Consider the following 23,180-nt stretch of genomic DNA (forward strand, 5'->3'; position numbering starts at 1 on the left):
CCGGTATCGGCGGATAAATACGGTATTTCTGTACCTGTGTACATAATGGATATACGAGTAACGGCAGTAGTAGCCGCAGTGCCTGTTTCTTCGGACATAAATGCATGTCCGACGAAACTTTGCGTCGTAATTCGGAGTAACAAAGGCACTGAAATATCGCAGAGAGATAGGTTGTCAGACAAGAAAGGACAAATGAGCTAATCATTGGTCTTGGAGCAAACATCCGAGCATTCATCTCATGTCACTTATGAAAACCACGGACAACGTTCTCTGTGGCGAGTGGAATATGTTTGATGTCACATCTTTCCAAGTAAAAGACTAGTACGATATTCAAAAAGCTTTTTCAATTCGACGACCATTCTTTAACACAGATTTACGGATGTGTGTCTTCTCATGGTAATGGTCATTCTTGCTGATGTCTGTTATATATTACAAAATAAATTTAACATCCATCCTCTTTGGTTTGCGTTCTTGTACCCCATGCAGTAGATATAGTGGCGTCTCTTGTAAGAATACAAATAAAAGTTCGCGATTAGACTTCTGGTGCGTCCTAGGATATTGCTAACAGTTAATTAGTTCTGCCACCGCTCCACTTTGATTCTGGGTTGGTTAGCATTACAGGTCCATCCTCATCAGTTGGGAGAAACCATTTCATAGATCAAACCGCCCGCCCCGATAGCTGAATGGTCAGCGTGACAGGCTGCCGTCCTCAGGAGCCCAGGTTCGATTCCAGGCTGGATCGGGGATTTTCTCCGCTCAGGGACAGGGTGTTATCTTCATCATCATTTCATCCCCATCCGGTGTGCAGGTCGCCCAATGCAGCGTCGAATGTAAAAAGACCTGCACCAAGGCGGCCGGGCCAATGACGCCAAACGCTCATTTCATTTTCATAGCTCAAACCAAGCTAACGATCATATCCAGTGAAGGACAATAGCGTTCCAATAAACTTGTACAAACTAATACATTAGTGTGAGGTTTTAAACTGATACTTAATGCTACCTAATGCCCATTGTGAACAGAAGGAAGCCTCAGATATTGGTGACGTAAGACTTTACCCATGTTATTGCAGTAAAGGCTTGTGCAAGCACTTTCAGATTCGTTCATAGAACATCTGAAAGTGGTTTGTCAGGAATGTAGGCAACCACCTTTATTTTCAATGGTACTTTAGATTTAGAAAACATTGCGGTACGTTTGGCTCAGAACTGATGATGCTAGGATCTGCATTAAAAAGCTTAGCAAATACACAGAAACATTTACTGAATATTGTTGATAAAATGTATTTGCTGACCCAAGCAACTCGAATGTATGGATTGGAAGCATATTTCTGTCACTGCGCCAGCTAGTACAACTCTAAATTTAAGGATGGCAGCTGCATTATTTTGCATTGAGATGGCTCTCAGTTTTGTGATTTCTGCCATATTACAGAGTGAGGTGGCACAGTTGTTAATGTGATGTATTCAGAAGGGCTGAGTTTCAAACACTCGTCCAGCTACATTTATTTCGATTTTCCGTGGTTTACATAAACGCTTATGGTAAGTACACCAAAGTCTCAGGCGACCATTCTTGTCGAAGTGAACTCGTCTGTCTCATAAAATCTCAATGTTGATACCTCTAAATATCCTCCCTCTGATCACAAAATAGCACTATAGGAATGCAGGGATGCTTCTTCACTGCCAGTTGCTCCTTTGACTCGTCACAAAATCAAGCAAGTGCCCCACTTGTGACAGGGATGTCGCCAATCAACAAGTAGTCACGACAACGAGTTAACGAGTTGACCACCAGGTGGCAGGCGTGACAGTTGGCGACGAGGTGCGTTCGGCGACGGCAATCGAGCGGTTAGCGGTGAAGAGTTGGTGCTCGAGTGAGTCAGTGGGTTGGGACGGGGCTGGTGTGGTGTGGTGAGGTGAGGTGAGGTGAGATGTGATGTGATGAGCTGCTCTAGCTACTTACGTCCTGTGAGTGGGTGCATGAGAGTCGGGTGGGTGCCCGCAGCGGTCGCGGCCTGCTGCTTCGGCTTGCTAACCTTCGTGTTACTTTTGGCAAACTCGAGGCGGATCGTTTGGGGCATGTCGGGGTCGAACCGTACGCCCTGCTGCAAACAAAGTTGTGTGGAGAAGGAAACAAAAAGAAGAGAGAGAGAGAGAAAATTACTGGCAGGAAGCAGTGCTTTTAATGACTCCGGACTCCGGCCAAGTGTTCACCAGTTGTCGGGGTCGCGGATAAAGTACAGTACAGCGAGATGAGTGTCAGGACGTTCGGTACGTGTTTAGCAGGGTGGTAATGTAATATAGCGTGTTCTAACAGCCAATCAGTGCAGTTTATTTTATTAATATTTGTTTGACAATGAAATATTTAAGCAACAGGAGCTATATTACGGGGAAACTTACAGGTGAGTGCGGTCCTCTTTATCAGTAGGGAAATGAGTAAAGAGAAAAATTTGAAGTGAGTTTAATATGAAATAAAGCTGCCAACGATTTAGAGGGCAGTGCAAATCTGTTTACAAAAAATGTATTTTCTTGTGTCCAACCAGTTGACGATATGCGAAATCTAATCAAGCCGTTTCCGTCTGGTGTTGTGAAGGTGCTTTAAGTCGTGCTCGTTGCCTTGACTCTGATCACACCTGTGTGGTGCAACCGTAAATTATCAGTTATTAGGTTGTGGTTACTAAGTTAAGGGTGGTGATAGATTAAAAAAAAAACTGGAAACTAGGTGCTCTAATTATTGCTTGAGAACGTTTCTTATTCCAAATGTGTGTGTGTGTGTGTGAGTTTTAGGCTTCACTTCCCGATCAGCACTAGGCTTTTCCACTCTCTTCATGCCAAATTCACACCCGTCAGAGACTTGTGTACGTGAAAAAGGAGGAATTGCACCATATTTTGCATTACAAATTAATCTTTGCGTCCACTGGGTGGACCAGTGTTAAGGTCCGAGGACGATAAATATATACTATTTAGAATTGGAGCACGCCTCCTCGAGGGGTCCGCAGCTCGTGGTCTGGATCAAGGGATCCCGGGTTCGATTCCCGCCAGCGTCGGGCATTTTTCTCTGCCCAGGGACTGGGTGTTTGTGCTGTCCTCATCATTTCATCGTAATTCGTGAAAGTGTCTAGACTGGACTGTGTAAAGACTGGGACTTTGTACGGGCGCTGATGACCGCGCTCTTGAAAGCCCCACAAACCAAACATCGTCATCATCAACTCCACGAGGAGAATTCGTAAAGGTTTTAATTATATCCTAGGAAAAATAAACTTATGCAGTGAAGTTTTTGTCCGTCTGTAGTCCTCCTGGAACAAACGGAAATCGTCCTGACACAGTACCATTGCACGGCGTTTTAGGTGCCAAAAAAAAAAAAAAGAAAAGAAAAGGACTGACTGTGTGTCGTGTTGTCGTACCGTCATAACAGACACGAAATCGCCTGCATGATGTCATATGACACGTCTCAACCAATGTGACTTTGTAGCTTGGCGCGGCTTTTCGCTAGAGAATGTTCTAAATTTTTGAAATCCGCCGGCCGTGGTGGCCGAGCGGTTCTAGGCGCTACAGTCTGGAACCGCGCTGCTGCTACGGTCGCAGGTTCGAATCCTGCCTCGGGCATGGATGTGTGTCATGTCCTTAGGTTAGTTAGGTTCAAGTAGTTCTAAGTTCTAGGGGACTGATGACCACAGATGTTAAGTCCCATAGTGCTCAGAGCCATTTTTGAAATCCACTCTCGTGTTTGGATAAAGTAATTTTGTATATTGGGTCACATCATTGTAAATTACTAAAACAAACCGACTATGTTTCAACTGAGTTGCTGCCGTCCTCTTCAGAGCGGTTCAGTGACCTAATATTATTTTATCCAAAATGACAACGGCTGCGAAAGCCTACGAAATACACTGCTGTATCTTCCACCGTTGAGATGGCTGTATGGACACGTCCCGAAAGCCAATTTCATATCAACAAAAAGTGGACAAACGCTGAGCATTTTTTGGGGGCTCCTCTAGTGCCATACTCTTGGTACTGTGTCGACGGGATTTTTTTTTCGAGGTTGTCATTAAAAACTTTAGAACTCCTCCTCCTCGTAGAGCTGGTGAGTGGTTTTCTTTTAAATACAGGTCATTCAAGTAAATGGTAACTGCAGAGTCACATAGCAAATAGTTTATTTCTGTAAATGGGTTGACACATTATGTTGTGACCTAGTGAACGTGATGTGTGAAACAAACAGGAAATGTCCGTTTGAAGTCCGAGCAACGAGCACATTTAGGAACGTCAATAGTTAAATGTGTAGTGGAGCCTAGAGATATCAATAATAATAAAGTATATCATTACAGTGCGTTCCAGATAACTATTGTATGCTGATATACAACCTCGACTTCGTTAACTCATCAACAGAACTTTTTTGCGCTCATTATTCAGTCAGTGTAGCATCTGGCATAAAATGTACAAGAGAGTTCCATAGATAATATAGCACTCGTGTACTTGAATAATATCTCTACGATACAATTAGGCGTCTAGAATAGCGCCATAAAGTGATAATTATCTAGGATATGGTTGTTGTGTTTATCCAATAGATAACTATTTGCACTGTAATATAAACAAATACTGCAAGAACATCGCTAGTTGCGTGTAATGAAGATGAATAGATTACTTGTCAGACTATCGTCGATATATCTGAGTTGTTAATATTGCTGGGCAACGAAAGAATATGTCACCTTCACGCAATGGGTAAAACTCTGGGATTAAAAAATTCAGTGGATTAGTTTTTGTGATTTGTGTTATGGCAATTTCAGTTCACATTTATAGGCGAGAACGTTTTGAAATAAATTTGTGCCCGAGATGAGGACGGACAGTGCTGATTTGTTTCCGCGGAAGTCTTAAATGCCAGAACGCTATGGACACAAGTGATTTGCCCTCTGGAAAGCTGCGGTGCCGGGGTCACTACGGATATTTCCAGAGGTCAGCGAGAGCTCGTCCCGGCCAGCATGCGTGCTGTGGTGGTAGTTGTGGCTCCCAGATTCGGCGGTCATTTAAAGCACTGCGTGGGACTGGTGAGCGGTCGGTTGCTTACACAACACAACACAACAAAAAAATCAAAAAACGTTATGGTCTCTGTAGCTCTATATACAAAAAATACATTGTTAGTACAGGCTAGTTTTGTAAAGTGTGCAAGGGTGTTCTGGGAAAAGAAAGAGGCTGAAGAACTTTTTAATTACTTCGTGAAGCAACTTTTAAAAAGTTTTAAGAAATTGTCTCCTCTCTGCGTCATTTGAGCCCTTGTTTCAAATACATCTGGATATCTCAGTTTGTACTGTTAACTAATGCCAGAAAGTAACAAGCTTGTTCTGAATCTTTGTACGACTTTCTGTCAAAACCTTACTACGGGTTCCACGGTAGTGCGTCAAAGGCGCTGAAACAGGAATACTACACCAACTTTATTTAACGTTTAAGAACAACGACCGTGGAGAAATGGAGATATGGTTTCTCACTTTCTCTGTTATGATGAGGTCCAGAAGTTTATTTTCCCTTGTTACATTGCTAAACTATGTTGTTCTGCTTCTCTGTAGACTACGTAGTCTACATAGAAGCAAAACAACATAGTTCTGGTTAGTCATTCTTTAATCACCAACACAACGTAAATACTTATTGTAGAAATTGTGGTATGTTAATGACGTAGTAGTTTTCAGAATGTATTATACGGGAAAATTATGAGGTAATGGGATTATTACTCTCTGACGATTAAATAATGACGGCTTATAAGGGTGTTCTTTAAATTAATTAAAAAATGATCTAAGTGTTAATTTTATCTTTATAGGTTTAATGCTAAAATAAGAGCCTTAACTCTGTTGTTGCGAAAGCCAAAGAGGCCAACACTCAGGTGCTCAACGTGGTTAGTACCCACTGTAAACATCTACATCTACATGCATACTCCGCAAACTACCGTACGGTGCATGGCGGAGGGTACTGCATACCACTATTATTATTTCCCTTCAAGGTCCACTCACGAACATAGCAACGGAAAAGGGACTGTCTGTATGTCTTCGTTTTAGCTATAATGTCTCCTATCTTATCTTTGTCATCCTTAGGCGAAATATGCGCTGGCTGTAGTAGAATCGTTCTGCAGTCAGCTTCAAATGCTGGTTCTTTAAATTTTCTCACTAGCGTTACTCGAAAAGAATGTCGCCTTTCCTCCACTGATTCCGATTTGAGTTCGAACCCATCGGTAACAAATCTAGCAGCTCGCCTCTGAATTGCTTCGATGTCTTCCTTTAATCCGAGCGGTGTGGATCCCAAACACTTCAGCAGCACTCAAGAATAAGTCGCTCTAGTATCCTTCTCAAAGGTTCACTAACTCATGGGAACACACCTGACTGCTTTTTGGTTTGGTGACGTACATGATATATACATTCCTGTAATGAGTGAACACGGTCAATGAGTCATTATAACCAGAAATCTGGTCCTCCTCGTTCAATCTTTTGCCAGTGTTGACTAGAATGCATTCTTGACACGTCTGAAGGTAGGGGGGATAAAATACAGTGAATGAGATTTCGTCTACAACTTTTACAGAAACCAGACTGCAATGTAAGGGTCGTACGACATGAAAGAGCGGCGGGAGTTGAGGAGAAAGTGGGGCATGGTTACGGCTTATCCCCGATGTTATTCAATATGTACATTGAGTAAGCTGTGAAAGAAACAAAGGAGAAATTTAGGGAAGGGTACTGAAGTTTAGTACGAAGAAATGAATCTTGGAGGTTTGGCGATGACACTGTAATTCTGTCAGATACAGCTAAGGACTCGCAAGATCATTTGTTTGGAACGGATAGCGTCTTGAAGAGGTTCTAAGACAATCACCAACAAACGTGAAACAAGGGTAATGGAATCTAGGTGATACTGAGGGAACTAAATTACTAAATGAGACATTAAAATAAGTTGACCTGTTTTGTTATTTTTGTAGTAAAATGACTGACAAAAGCCGAAGAGGAGAGGTTATAACATGCAGACTGGCAATAGCGTGAAAACCATTTCGGAAAAGGAGAAATTTAGTAACATCGAAATTAAATTTAAATGTTAGTAAGTCTTTGGAAATGATGGTTTTCTGAAGTGTAGTCTTATAGCAACGTGAAAGTGGACAAGAGGAGAATAGAAGCTTTTGAAATGTGATGCAGCAGAAGAATGTTGACTGACGAAGAGGTACTGAATGTAATTTGGGAAAAAAGTAATTTTTGGCACAACTCGACTAAAAAAGTGGATACATTGAGGGGTACCTTCAGAAGCATCAAGAAGAAATCGTCAGTTTGGCAGTGGAGGAAAGCCTGAGGGTTAAAAATAGTTGAAGGAGACTAAAGACTTCACTGTAGTAAGCAGGTTCAGGTTGGTATACGAGGGCGATCAAAAAGATTCCGCTAGAAGGCTATACAGTCCAGATAGTTACGCCAACCAGGCAAAATCGCAGTGAGCATTGATGTAATCGTCCCAGCGGCTCAACAGGTCTGGTACAACACCGTATCCTGTTGTGCAAAGAAGTCCGTAACTACTTGCTGCAAATCCTAGCCCGACAGGAATTGTTGACCAAAGGCGTGAAAATCTCATGGGGAGAGATCAGTAGTGTAGGGTGGGTGCTTCAGTGTCTCCCACCTGATATGGCGTTGTTGTTGTGGTCTTCAGTCCTGAGACTGGTTTGATGCAGCTCTCCATGCTACTCTATCCTGTGCAAGCTTCTTCATCTCCCAGTACCTACTGCAGCCTACGTCCTTCTGAATCTGCTTAGTGTATTGATCTCTTGGTCTCCCTCTACGATTTTTACCCTCCACGCTGCCCTCCAATACTAAATTTGTGATCCCTTGATGCCTCAAAACATGTCCTACCAACCGATCCCTTCTTCTAGTCAAGTTGTGCCACAAACTTCTCTTCTCCCCAATCCTATTCAATACCTCCTCATTAGTTACGTGATCTACCCACCCTATCTTCAGCATTCTTCTGCAGCACCACATTTCGAAAGCTTCTATTCTCTTCTTGTCCAAACTGCTTATCGTCCATGTTTCACTTGCATACATGGCTACACTCCATACAAATTCTTTCAGAAACAACTTCCTGACACTTAAATCTATACTAGATGTTAACAAATTTCTCTTCTTCAGAAACGATTTCCTTGCCATTGCCAGTCTACATTTTATATCCTCTCTACTTCGACCATCATCAGTTATTTTGCTCCCTAAATAGCAAAACTCCTTTACTACTTTAAGTGTCTCATTTCCTAATCTAATCCCCTCAGCATCACCCGATTTAATTTGACTACATTCCATTATCCTCGTTTTGCTTTTGTTGGTGTTCATCTTATATCCTCCTTTCAAGACACTGTCCAAGACACTGTCCAAGTCCTTTGCTGTCTCTGACAGAATTACAATGTCATCGGCGAACCTCAAAGTTTTTACTTCTCCATGAATTTTAATACCTACTCAAAATTTTTCTTTTGTTTCCTTTACTGCTTGCTCAATATACAGATTGAATAACATCGGGGAGAGGCTACAACCCTGTCTCACTCCTTTCCAAACCACTGCTTCCCTTTCATGCCCCTCGACTCTTATAACCGCCATCTGGTTTCTGTACAAATTGTAAATAGCCTTTCGATCCTTGTATTTTACCCCTGCCACCTTCAGAATTTGAAAGAGAGTATTCCAGTTAACGTTGTCAAAAGCTTTCTTTAAGTCTACAAATGCTGGAAACGTAGGTTTGCCTTTTCTTAATCTTTCTTCTAAGATAAGTCGTAAGGTTAGTATTGCCTCACGTGTTCCAACATTTCTACGGAATCCAAACTGATCTTCCCCGAGGTCCGCTTCTACCAGTTTTTCCATTCGTCTGTAAAGAATTCGCGTTAGTATTTTGCAGCTGTGACTTATTAAACTGGTAGTTCGGTAATTTTCACATCTGTCAACACCTGCTTTCTTTGGGATTGGCGTTGGATAAGACTAGCTTCCCAGATCGACAGGCGTCTTGTGTCGCATTGCGACTATCACCGAGCTTGTTGCACCATTCCACAAAGTTGGTTTTCAACAGACATGCTGCCCCATACACTTCTGAGCCGTGTTGCGGCTCGTGTTGGTGCCGTTGGTAGGTTGGCAACGTGTAATAGGGATAGTGGCGTCTCGTTTCTTCTTGTGTTTACTGGGGCCACGACGTTTGCTAGCGTTGTCTGTCCGTGAGTGGCAGCAGCAGCGCCATATCTTGTACGGTGGCACTATCTTGGGAGGGACGTCAAGTGTTTTCCGGATCCGAGTGTGTCGGGAGTTCGGTTGGGATGGAGCAGCAGTGAGGTCCGGCTGCCCGAGGACAGGCCGGGACTGCTGGCGGCACGCAGGCACTGCCAGACCGAGGGTCTGTAGTTGCGAGGGCCACAACCTCGTTGTACACCGGATCCAGGACGTTTGAGTTGAGTGAACACTATCCCAGTGGTGAAACCTCCACTATTTTGAGATCACGCCGTTTATTCTGGCGTTGCTGCTCGCAGGGTTGTTGAGACGAAGAGCAATGAGTGGAGTGTTTGGAGTTGGCGAAATTAGTTAGCCGTCCTCTGCTTGTTATTATTAGTCATTGAATTCCTTGTGTTTATCGGTGAACTAGCGGTATTTTTCTGTCTAGTGGCCGCTAACGCCCCAGTTACCTGCCCTGGAGGTTAGCGTATTTTCGCGGCAGTGTACCTTTCTTCGCCTTGCCACTGCTGTCCGGTAAGGCATGTAGTTCGACAGCCTCCTTGATTGTGGTTCGGATATGTTGTTGCTGTTGGACTACTTTGGTCGTAGTGGTTCCTTCTGCTTCTGGATGTTCTAAACACCGGACTCTGAAGACGGAGTGCTGTCTGCCAGTTCCACCTTGCCTGGGTTATTCCATCGTTGTGTTGGTTACCAGACGTTAGGTACATTTTGTAAGAGTGTTGATCTGCGTTTAAACTGTCAATAGTTTGAGTTTCCATCTGGTCAAGTGAATACAACTCTTGGCTGCCTGTCTCACCGTTTACCAAGGTGAGCGACTTTCCCAGGTCGATCCTTGGAGAGCACTGTCTGAGGCCCACTTCTCTCTTGATTTGATCAGATTGTGATGATTGTTAATAAGGCCTTCAGCCGTGAATGCATCTTGCTTAAGAATTTTTTTTATTGGGCATTGAGTCTTAATAATCAAATCTGATAATTGTTCCTTATTGTCAACCTCATTTGCAATTGGTTCCGAACAAAGTGTACGTGACATAAAAAAAAAAAAAAAAAACTGAGCAACCAACAATACCTGAGTAAGGCCCCGTCCACACCGAATCCTGTCGTTCCCTAAGTCCCATGTTTCAACATTCAACATTCTTCATTCTCCGATGGATATCTACCGGTGTTTGTGATTCGGCATTCAAGAAAAAAATAACAGTATGTTGGTCCTGTCCGCAGCTCGCGGTCGTGCGGTAGCGTTCTCGCTTCCCACGCCCGGGTTCCATTCCCGGCGGGGTCACGGATTTTCTCTGCCTCGCGATGACTGGGTGTTGTGTGATTTACTTAGGTTAGTTAGGTTTAAGTAGTTCTAAGTTCTAGGGGACTGATGACCATAGATGTTAAGTCCCACAGTGCTCAGAACCATTTTGTTGGTCCTGTTTAGACTCATTTGGTAATAACGTCGCCAGTTTTTCTCATTTTCTGTACGCATGTCGGAAATACACTAATCCCTTGCGTACCGTCGCTGCTTAGTCGCACTATGTTGCATATACACTGCGGCAACGCCCTCGGATGTATCATTTTGGATCGTCTCTTATAAACTGCAGTACTTATGCAGAGATGAGGGTGGTGTGGAGAGCTTCATGAAACCGGTCTGTAGAGTGAAAAACCACCACTACAACAATCTGAACAAGTGTTCCTGTACGTATGTTTGTAATAATTTTTATGCTAATGACCCTTAATATTTCTTTAAAGAATGTGTGACACTGTTCCCGACCACCTGTCCACGGGCAACGTTGTTCCCAGTTCAATAAAAGTTTTCACGGTTCGTGGGAAACGCAGAGCTGGCGCTTGTTGTGGAGAACGGGTTGAGGGTAGAAAACTTGGCCGAGTGGCCGTTGCGTGTGGAAACCATTAAGCCCCGGCCGGGCTGCGGAGGTGCTGGTTGTAGAGAGAGGGCGGCGCTGTATTCCGTTCCGCAGCCTCGAGAGGGCAACGGCTGAGGGATGGTGCTCCGGAGACGCATACATCACGGCCGGTGCTCCCGCCGGCAGAGGTGTGACCGCGCTCGATAAAGCCTCTTACCCTGGACTGTGGCCGATGCGAGGCGCTTCCTGCCCGACCCTGGACAAAACCTGCTGCTTCATAGAGGTTGTCTCTAAAGGTATCGGAACAATCAACAAGTGTTTTAGCGGGCGGCCGTTTCACTAAGATGTAAAGGAGGTTCAAGTTAATATCTGTGCTGTAACGCTGCGTCATGATCGTCTTCAATTTCTTCTCCAACTGTTGACGTTTCAGCCCTTCTGCTGGTGTCTTCTTCAGGACTCTTCCAGTGTCCTCGACTGTATGAAACGCCGACTATTGGATGTGAAATTTGAAGAGCAATATGACATGCCCTTACATCCTAGACAATTTTACCTTCAATGACAACGGCCACGAAAGCTTGCAAACATACATGAAAAGGAGCTGTATACTCCAGTGTTCTTTATTCTGTAATATTTGTGAGAGGGCTTGGCCGATAAAAAGAATATCGGTTTTTTTAACGCAATTTACATCAGTCGATATTTGTTTCAAAAAACTAACGACACTGAACTGCAATTACTGGATTTTATGAGTACTACCTGTTTCGTCCGTAATCCATCATCGGGTACCGAACAGCACAACATTGCAATTTGTTGAACAACATTAAGAAAACAAAAATCGGCGCCTAGCAATCACACACTTACGAAAACAATTAAAACATTTCATTTGTCATGAATATTGAAACACAAGGCACTGAATATTTTAATCCACTTGAAACACGTAATAAAAAGGTCATTCATAGCATTTACAACTTCTGCAATCGTGCTATTCATATGAGATGGCAACAACAAATACGAAGTGACTTGGCGTCACAGTTCAAAGATGTTATTATGCTGAAGATATAACTATGAAGAGATATCTAAATGTCATCCAGTATCGTCATTAGCATAATAATGTTTTTCTTTAATACAATCACGCCATCCTAAATGCAGAAGTGGTTTATACAGTGAGCTGTAATAGTCCACTCGTATTAAATTTCAGATTATGAATAAAATTGGTTTGAAATATGGTAAATTACGCTTTTTACATAAATGTATCTGTTGTCAGTTTTTAATATAGGTAAATTTTTATTCTTTGAATTTCTGTATTTGAGTGTACATTGTTTTATAGATAACCTAAAGATGTGACTCAAATGGCTAGTAATCAAGATAAATGTTTACTATCTGAACATACTTTGGAGATAGGTGTGGTTTGTTGATCTTTTTACCATGGGTTCAGCAATTCCAGTGTCCTACTTCTTCACTCTCTGTACTTTTACTGTTCGCTAACAGAATAATGAATCTTGTACACGTCATCTACATCATCAGCAAGTTATTTACAGCTGGAGAAACTTATGGACACGATCTGTAATAACTTGGATGATGACCAAAATTACAAGGTAGCACATTATCCTGTCAATAACTGTAAGTACGTTATTGTTATTGGGTCATTTTTATGTTAGGTTTTTGAAATAATGTCATACTGAAATTCATACAGTGTTGCATTATCAGTTTTCACGTAGTGACCAGGTCAATTGAGACTTTGCCGTATGCTTTCCATTATGTCTTTTTCTGCTTGTTAGGATGGCATGAATGTATTAAAAGAATTACCATGCTGCATGACGATACTTGAGACAAGATTTAGCTTCCTTTACATTGTCACGATTTGCAATTGAATAATGTACATGTCGATGTATCTTCATAGGTATATCTTCAGCATTGAGAGATCTTTGGGCTGTGATGCCAAGTCACTTTGTATTTGTTGTTATCTCTTATGAATAGGACGTCCGCATCTCGTGGTCCTGCGGTAGCGTCCTCGCTTCCCGCGCACGGGGTCCCGGGTTCGATTCCCGGCGGGGCAGGGATTTTCTCTGCCTCGTGATGACTGGGTGTTGTGTGTCTTTCATCATCATTTCATCCCCATCGACACGCAAGTCGCCGAAGTGGCGTCAACTCGAAGGACTTGCACCAGGCGAACGGTCTACCCAACGGGAGGCCCTAGCCACACGGCATTTCCAATATGAATAGGACGATTGCTGCAGTTGTAAATGCTAATGTTATGAATGAGTTTCTTATTACGTGTATCATGTGGTTTAAAATATTCAATGTTTTGTGTTTCAATATTCATGACAAATGAAGGGTTTTAAGTGAATTTAGGAAGTATATTATTAAGTGACTAATTGGCGCCAATTTGTGTTATGTTGTTCTACAAACTGGAATGTTGTGTTGTTAGTCACCAGATGACGGGTTATGCCGAAACCAGTAGTAGTAATAAAATCCAGTAAATGCAGTATCACGAGTTCTTTGAAACAAAAGGTTTTCATTTGAGGACACTGATGCAGCGCAACTCCGATGTGGGTACACAGGTTGAGTCAGCTGCCCCTACCTATGGGTTTTATGCAACCAGCAAAGCCTTCAAAACCACGGGCAAAATTTTGTTATTCTCTCTCGCTCGCTACATGCAAACTATTAGTACTAAAGAAAAAAACGAACACGACATTTATGTAGGAAATGTAATGTAGTTAAATTCTGTAATCGGAGATGTTTTCAACAGAGGCTGTAGTTATCAAATTATTGAAGGAAGATGCACAAAAGCGACATTCAAACGTGTTTTTCTTGAATAATTGAAAACCGTGGCCTCCTGTGAAAACGTATCGCAGTACAAAATTTAATTACATTACATTTCCTTCAGAAATGTCTTGTATATTTTTTCTGTAGGACTAATAGTTTGCACATAGCGAGCGAGAGAATAAGAAAATCTCGCTTGTTGTTTCTGAAGGTGTTGCGAGGTATATAAAATACAGGAGAAGGGGCAGTTGAAGCAACATCACGTAGGCAAGGAATTAGTGTGGCATTCGTGCCTTTCCGATGTAAATGCGAAAAAGTAAACTGTGCCGATCTTATTACCAAATGCTTCCAAACAGGACCAACGTGCTGTTATTGTTTTCTTTGAAGCTGAAGGACAAACACAAACAGATATCCATCGGAGACTGTGAGTGGGACAGCCGTTGTGGGATTCGTGGCCAAGGGGTGCTGCTGCTCCATGATAACGCACGTCCCATCACAAACGCCGTAACCCAGAAATGAGAGACACTCCATTATCTGCCCTATAGTCCTGATCTCTCTCCATGCGATTATAACAAGTGTCGACAATTCATGTTGGACGAGGATGTGCAGCAGGTAGATACGGTTTTAATCATGCAGCAAGACTACCAAACGAGTATCTTCAACCTCGTGCGTCGGTGGGATGATTGCCTCATTGCTCGTGGTGATTTTGTCTTATTGGCATACCCATCCTGGAATGTATGGCCTTCGAAAGGAAACTTTTTGATCGCCTCTTGTATTTAGCAAGGTGCCCGTAGTAGTCTAGTGGGTAGAGCAGCTCTGAGCGTGGAACATATGCTTTCGATCTCGAGCAAGGAATTCCCTGTTCCAGTATCTGCAATCGAGTGCCCCTCCATCAGTGAATCGTGTAAACTTCATTCTATGTTTTATCGTAATTTAACAGTTTGTGTGGCATATTTTCCAAGGCGGAGAATGGGAATTAACCTAGCTTTTGCCTAACTGAATTTGGAAAAGCACCTAAAACCATACTCAGTCTGACTATTCTACAGATTCACTGCACGGATTCTGGCTCAAAGTATCAGGCTCGTCAGCACGCTGAGCTTTAGGCTTCCTTCCTTCCTCTTTGCTTGACCATTCCTTTTTAAGGTTCCCTCCATCTCCACTTATAGCCCTCAGTTTCACTCGCCTTGCCTTCTCGGCCTGCTGCCTATGCCTTCTTTTTCTTCCGTACTTTTCACGTAGTGTGATATCTTTTCTATTGCATTGTGTATGAAAATACAATACATATGTTGGTGCAACGAAAAAACCAATGGAAAAGCTATTTTTTAATGAGTCATTTTTCTACTAACTCGAATTCTTTTTGTTTTAAATTAAAAGTTCTTCTGTAATGGGGATTGAAGACAAACGAAAAATAAATAACGAGAAATATTCTTTTATAGAAACTGAAATAATCACTTCACCTATTAAATCCACTATGGCTCTCTTTTCTCGAAATATGAGAAAGGTAGTTATTAATGAATATTAAAAATTCTGATGATTGGATTAAATCCCATTGTTTGGTTCTCTACATTGAATAAAGCCCTTGGTGAAATTTTCACTCTGCAGCGGAGTGTGCAGTGGTGTGAAACTTATTGGCAGATTAAAACTGTGTACCTGACCGAGACTCGAATGTGGGACCTTTGGCGTCTGTGTTCAAGTGCTCTACCATCTGGAGCTACCCAAGTACACTCAGAACCCGCCAGAGCACCGTCTCCTACCTTCCAAACTTCACAAAAGCCCTCCTGCAGATCTGGAAAAACTATCAATCTTGGAAGAAAGGATATTGCGGAGACATGGCTTACGCACAGCCTGCCTGAAAGGCAAAGGTTCCGAGTCAGGGTCTCGGTCCAGCACACAATTTTAATCTGCCAGTAAGTTTCAATGAAGTCCTTGCTTCTACATTAAAAGCATTAAGTTTAACATTAAGTTCTTTTTCTTTGTTGTAAAACAAAGTGTTTCTTAATCTACATTAAGAATGTTACTTTCTAGTTCGAGTACAATTAGCATGAGTGACAGGAAAAAATCAGCCATAAATGTAAAAATGAGAAGAACAAAATCCTATGAACAATGCTCATCATTGTGTGTTAAAAGCAGCTTTACATTTCAAAGAACTGAATTTACTTTTTATTCTTGACCGTGGTCAGTTATGAGCTGAAGGTTTATTTTCGATTCGTAGTAACTAACCCCGTTTCACGGAAGTTGATTCTGTGGCGCGGTTGGTTTGAAACGCGAGGGCGTGACGCAGAAAGGAGATCTGTGAGGTAGAGAGTGCCTTGCAGCCTTGACAAGTGCCTACGAAGCTTCTCCGGCGACCGTTTCCTCAACGAGGTGCACTTTTGTTCTCTGAGAAGGTGCTGCAAAAAATCTGGTGAGAGCGGGAGTAGCTCGTTGCGAGGTCCATGCGGAGGAAGGCCGCACCATGTGTGTCACTTACCCAATGGCCTCTTGCACACTCCACGGCGCCAGCCCACACCACCTCATATGAGGACCCGCTCTCAATGTTGTGACTTCATATGAAGTGGCTGTCTTATACATCAAACTCATATTTTTTCCAGCGTTATTGCCGTAAATAAATATACTTGATTATCTGCCAGAATTTATGCTGACTAACTTACTGGATGAAACATTATCTCTTTATGGCAGTAATATGAGTTATTAATACGATAATATGAAATATCAAATCGTCATGAAAGTGAAGTTACGGGTTAAGTAAAGGAGTCTAGGAGTAAAACGTGACGGAGCGACACAGCGTGTAGCTAAGTTTCTTCTGCGTTCTTACTTCCGTGTTACAATCTAAACTAATACGGGTGAGTGCACATTTTCGAGAAAGTGTAGCTCTGTCTTTGTGTGACTACTTAGAGGCGAAAAGTTCATTCTCTACAATAATAGAACGCTAAGGCAGTACAAATACTGACATGCTTCCCGTGTGAAACGGCATATTATTCTACGAAACTCATAAAAAAATAAAAAGAGCGGACACATGCGTGCAGGGCTCGCGCTTTCAGAATTCCGTGTAAAACTAATGGTGCATACAGAAAGCTCATCTACACGTTTCGATGAGTGAGTTTCAAGTATCAAGTGATGTGACAAAAATGCCGTGTCTTTCGATTACAGTGACATAGAATATTAAATTTTCTACGCCGCCTAGGGAACTTAGACCTTAGTATTGACATTTCACCCTTATACTACTACCCGTTCCTGATAGAAAGGGGTCTTAAAAGACGCCGTATCTTTTGATTACATTGACTTAGAACTTTTAATGCTTTACATCACCAAGATACCACAGACATTAGCATTTGACATAAATTTCAGTTTGATACCTCAACCAATTTCTTAGAAAATGGGTCTTTATAGACGGACAGAAAGACAGACGGACAAAATGGCAAAAAAATAATTTTATATGATATGATTAAAAATTAATAATTTACGAATTTGCCATTTATTTTTACTGTAGAAGTTTACTTCTTGGCGAATTCCATGGTTGGTGGTCAACATGAAGCACCCTTTAGGTTTCGATAAATGAGTTTTCGAGTATCAAAATATATGACATAAATGGCTGTATCTTCTGACTGTACTGATTGCGCAGTTTGAACCTTTAACACCAAGGACCGTAGATTTTAGTAACAGAAATACATTTCAGCTTGATCAATTTAACCGTTCTCGATAAAGCTGAATACAGACCTCGCACCGAACTTGTCACACTAGTTGCCTTGCCCGTCGTACGTCGCGAACGCTTGCCTACGTCTGGGCCCAGGAGGGAACTCAGTATGTGAATGATAAGGTAGCGACTAATGTCTTAAACTTTGCCATTTGTTATCGAGTGCTTGACTACATTTCAATGTGTAGCTATGGTGCGTTAAATATGTGCGTAATAGCAACTCGTTCCCCACCAGAGGCGATCACTGCAACCGGTAAGACCTGTAGTGTCACGTGCTGCTATTTCTCATTCATGTAGCTCCTCAAATGACATCACAAGGCTGAGAAGACGCCATTGGAGTCCTCCGTGCATGGAAAAGTTCCTGGCAGTAGAGGGCCCTTCGCATGGCAGGTGCCTGACCACTCAGCTGCAGAGACGGACCAACGAGACATTTCGTGTGGGAATATTCATAAAAGGACTAGACAAAAGGCCCATATAGCACGTAGTGTCCTCAGTTTGCCTAGAAAGAGAGTCTATACGTTTCTTCAGGTATGTCATTCTCAGGTGGAGCCTGTCACTGATGATTAGGTCTCGCAGCGCTAGCACACTGTAGATATGCTGATGGCCACCTTCGACTCCCTGTGGCATTAATATCGTGTGATGGCCAGTCAAGGTGCGATAGGACGCGTATGCGTGCAGCCTTGGACCACAGCTACATCTATGGTCTAAGCGAACAGCCCTGTGAACGCGGCTGTTGTCTTCTAGAAATACAGGACAGTCCACAGCATACTCATCCTGACGGTGTGGTAGGAAGGGCAACACTTGGTCACCGACAATGTTGGAATAAACAGCCTGTTTCATGATTACGGTAACCAATGTGAGCACAAGTAATGGTGCGAAAAACACTTCCAAAGCATCGCAGAACGGCATCCAGTAGGAAATGAACCTTCCAGTTAGTGATGGGTTAAACGTTTAATTGTGTTTTCTACGCACTCGAAATATTGCATCATTTGGAAAGAAGCAAAACCGCTAATCGTAGGATGACGCTACACGCCTCCAGTCAGCTACCGTCTAGAATCAGTGTTATCTGGTCCACGTAATACGTGCAGCACTATGTGTGGTCTCTCGTAATTGTAAATTCCAATTGGAAATACCGCTTTTCAATGTTCGATTTGACTGCGATGGCCCTGCATTCACTGATAGCAGCAATCGCCGTCAAGTTTGAAACCGATTGTCACTGTCAAGGCTAGACAATCGTTTCCAGCCACTGTCGCTTAGGATCTTTTTACGAGCACTGTTCCTACGTCACGATGCACCATTCGTCGTAAACATGTTGGTCAGTCAGCATTTATACGTCAAGTGTGGTCATTGGCGTATCCAAACACGATAGGTCTTTTCTGCTATTCTAATCTTACTGCGCTGATTCTGTACAACCGACTGGCACATACACATTAGCTCATTACCATGACTTACGTCACCAATCATGATCTCATGGTACCAGTTTTACACTATTTATAGCGCTCCGAAGCGACTAATGCTCTCTTTTAAGAGGGATGAGTGATATTTTGTCCTGTGAGCTTAGCTATATGTGTTAATGTATAACCGCGGTATCAGCTACAAGCGATAGTAATATAGTTGTCGGCAGATCAACTTGGACCACTACTCGATTACTGTAGATGTGAACAGACGACCGATCATTGCCACCTGCCACACGAGACTGATTAGGATTAGGCTGTGGCCTATTCTCAGATATTTCATTTTCCTTATAATTAGCGTATCATTGTTCTTTTTTTTTTACCAAATCAGTGAATCTGTTGATCTCGTACGCTTACGTGAGTTCTCTGATGCGAGTTTTCGGGAATCGAACTAAGATCTTTTATATTATTTTGAGACACACGGAACAGAGCCTCAAATTGATGATATGTCTAGATCAATCCTTGCTACGTGTTCGCTACATGACAGGAATAGGTCGCTCCGTCAACGTTAGTGTTATGTGATGAGATAGGGAGGGGGGTTAGGTGTGAGGGTTGGGGAATGGGATGCCTCTTGGAAGGCGGCGTCGTGGCAGTTGGAGGTCCGCACCTGCAGGTCCTGCTTCGCCGCCTCTGCTCCGGCTCGTGTGTTGAACGTCACGAAGCCCACCGGCTGCAACAGAACACGTTACATATACTAACAACTCAACAGCGACCGTCACAGCACTCGTCGATATTCACTACACTAACTGCAGCACTTAACGAGATGGAGAAAATCGTGACCATTTAGAGGTGTCTAGTGGCTACTCGAACTTCCTTTACAGGAAGGAGAAACGAACGGTGGGCGAATGGGATGGGGAGGGGGGGGGGAGGAATACCACAATAACAACTTTCCTTTTGTCTCAGCTGAGACTAGCCTAAGCGGAAGTTTGACAGTATTTTTTAGACATCGATAATTTGTATCGAATAATATTCACATAATAAACACACTTTGAAATATTCTTTGAGAATTTGTGATTTATAAAACTCAATAAAATTAAATTTCAATGTCAAGTTAAAAACAGAGAATTACCTGAGATTCCCTGAAATTCCTGAAATTCTCTGAGATTTCACTGATTTTTCCGGGTAAAATGTAATTCCCTGAGAATTCCAGGTTTTCCAGGGTGGGCAAAATAAAACTGGCGCCAAAAAACACACTTCTTGATATTATATGTGAAGCACCCAGTACATTCGGTCGGGTGTCAACGTAACTTCGTACACGCAAACATAATCGCCGTATATGTAAAAGATTGGAGTTGCGATTCCCGGTGATAGGAGGAAAGGCTACCAGTGTTGTTCGTCTTTACTGCTGTTATATGACCCGGTAGGGTATACGCGTATAAGACGGACAGACAGTCAGATGTAGAATGATCACTGTGAAGGGCACGGAAATGCCGCGTAGTCGTGTGAGACAGCGTGATCAGCGTCTGACAGTGTTTGAGAGGTGCCTCATTATGGGGCACCATTTGGACAGCTGCAATCCAGATTTGCGTGGCATTCTCATATGATTGTGTCCCGATGTTGGACTGCATATCCTCGAGATTCCGATCGACCACGTCTGAACACCGCAAAGAACGATCACTGCATTGTGCACATCATAACCCCTGGACATCTGTGACTGCCATCGAGTAACAGGTAATCGACTTCCTGCAAATATTGGGTGTCATCCCGCACCTTCGGTAGGGGCAAAGCAGTAGCCGGACTAGTGAGTTACTATTCCATGTGCAGGTTGCCGTTAACACCACAGGAAAGTTGGCTGTGTTTGGAGTGGCGCCATGATTGGGAAGCTTACATTAATGATGAATGATGTCGCGGTTCCGCACTACCCTGAATGACCACCGTTAGAAAGTATAGGGGCGACCTGGGCAGGCGTCCCATTCTTCCATTGTTTTGGAGACGCATAGAGTTTTCCATGTCATAGCGTGGGGAGACCCCGGGTATGAATTCGGGTCACGTCTGGCAGTGATTGATGGAACTCTGACGGCACAACAGTACGCATGTTACCTCATATGCGACAGAATTGTGGTGCCGTGTTCAACAGGACAATGCTCGTACAAACATGAGGCGTGTCTCCAGGAACTGTCCACGTATTGTTGTGGTACTCTGACGGACAGCAAGATCTCAAGATCTGTCTCTCGTAAAACATGTGTGGGACCAGCTTGGTCGTCAACTGTGTCCCAGTGCCAACATCCAGGATATCAAGGACCACTTACAACAGTTGTGGGTCAGCATTCCTCAGGAGAAGATACAAAGGCTTTATAGCACTTATCCCAACGGAGTCACTTCGTGCATTCAGGCCAAGGGAGTGTAACGTCATACTGATAACTGGGCTCATACTGCCAAATTCTCTATAAATTTGACTCGATTTGTAATCAACCCATGAAGTTTCATTTCGGTTCCTTCACCCCTTCTAGATGCTTCACTTTTTTTGTCACGTTGTGCAGCTTAAGATAGCCACCAGAATATATCATCTGCATTGTGGTCAGATGATGTAAGTTGGGTTGCCTATCTTCAGGCGTATTAAGTATTTTTCGGGCCTGTTTTATTTTGCCCATCCTGCAGCTTAGCTGCAGGAAACAATGCAAAAACGCTGAAACGAAGAAATAAAATAACTTACTGATAATGCTACAATTTACTGAAGATGTTAGGGCAAATACAAGAAACATGGTATGTATCAGAAATGCTTTTCGAATGGCGTGTGAAGCTTATTTTCTCCCAGTAGACAGAACAATCTGATGGAATAACGTTCTTGATTTGTCTACATATACACTGTGTAGAATACACAAAATATTTAGGTATTTACCGAGCGAGGTGGCGCAGTGGTTAGACACTGGACTCGCATTCGGGAGGACGACGGATCAATCCCGCGTCCGGCCATCCTGATTTAGGTTTTCCGTGATTTCCCTAAATCGCTCCAGACAAATGCCGGGATGGTTCCTTTAGAAGGGCACGGCCGACTTCCTCCCCCGTCCTTCCCTAATCCGATGAGACCGATGACCTCGCTGTCTGGTCTCCTTCCCCAAAACCAACCAACCACTAAGGTATTTAGAAGAGAAAAGAAGAAATACATCCCCGCTAGGGATAGGTGGAGGTTTCGACCCTAGTGATGTTCAGAGATGATGTTCAAACTCCCTTGTGATGAATATAGTCATAGAGAAATTGCTGAAATTGTCGTCCGTTCACATTAATGTAGAAACGGCATCTGCGTGCTGATGACTACATAACAAGCAGTAAACAAGCTGGTGTTTTAGGAATAATGGCTGCTGCCTCAGCCAAGCGACAACCTGCACTTCTGGAGTGTGTGTCGGTATCTCCTACATCAAACGCTTCATCTGCTCCCATAAAAAAAGTTCTATAGGAGGTCAGAAACATCTCTAAGACAATATTCGAGACACGGGAGTGAGAAAACCGGCTATGAACATCACTAGCGCCAAAGCCTTCATGGAACCTTAATGGGGAAACGATGCATCTCTGACATTTTTGTCATATAAAAAGGTGATGTTTTTACTTCCTCTAAACACTGCAAAATTTTGTATACTACCTCTTTTCACCTAGTGTACTCCGTACCTCATGCTGGAGGGTAATTGATATCAATATTAGCCACTATCACATTTTGCAACACAGGGTGTTTAATTTATTAGAACAAGCTGGACTTTTATTTCGGAACTTACTTTGCATTCTTAGTTAGTTTTGTTCCTTTGCCAAACGCAGCTGTAATATTCAGCGTCAGTATGCTGATAAAAGTGCCGATTTTATCCAACATCAACAGCCTAAGAGGCTTTCCAACTCTCTTCCTTGCGTGTTGTTTCCTGTAGCAACTTTCGTGATCTTAGCCAACGGTCGTTTAGTTAAAATGTTGAGCATATAAGACCTTCATATTAGGACAACGAACATGTAGTAATGTAAACTGTTTTCCTTTCATTATTTCGTGAGCTTGTAATCGAGAAAAGTTTTGATATTACGTTTAAAGTTTTCGTAAGTCGTTAAGTGTTGTCGTTATCAAATACTGAATAAGTGTAGTCTAGCTAATCTGTAAGCTAATATTTCACGCATCTCAAAGTTTATGACGTTATGTCTAGTGAACTATGTGTCGTATAATGATTCAATTTTTTTGCAATACATTCAGTGGTGTGCGTGGATACCGTCAGTGAAATATATTATGAATGGAGTTAGTAGTAAAGGAACAATAGCTTAGAACATAATACCTG

At 42.7% G+C, this 23,180-nt stretch overlaps 1 protein-coding gene across 1 annotated transcript in view; it reads right to left on the reverse strand.

Moving 5' to 3' along the window:
- The window catches only part of LOC126238410 (protein couch potato-like), a 185,744-nt gene that overhangs the window by 152,856 nt on the left and 9,708 nt on the right, over positions 1-23,180 (reverse strand). The window contains exons 3-4 of the mRNA XM_049947788.1: positions 19,544-19,606; positions 1,951-2,092 (exon numbers count right to left, since the gene is read on the reverse strand). Coding sequence (XP_049803745.1) covers positions 1,951-2,092; positions 19,544-19,606 — 205 coding nt within the window. The remainder of the gene's footprint in view (positions 1-1,950; positions 2,093-19,543; positions 19,607-23,180) is intronic.

This window comes from Schistocerca nitens, chromosome 1 (assembly GCF_023898315.1).
Source record: "Schistocerca nitens isolate TAMUIC-IGC-003100 chromosome 1, iqSchNite1.1, whole genome shotgun sequence".
Classification (NCBI taxonomy): Eukaryota; Metazoa; Arthropoda; class Insecta; order Orthoptera; family Acrididae; genus Schistocerca; species Schistocerca nitens.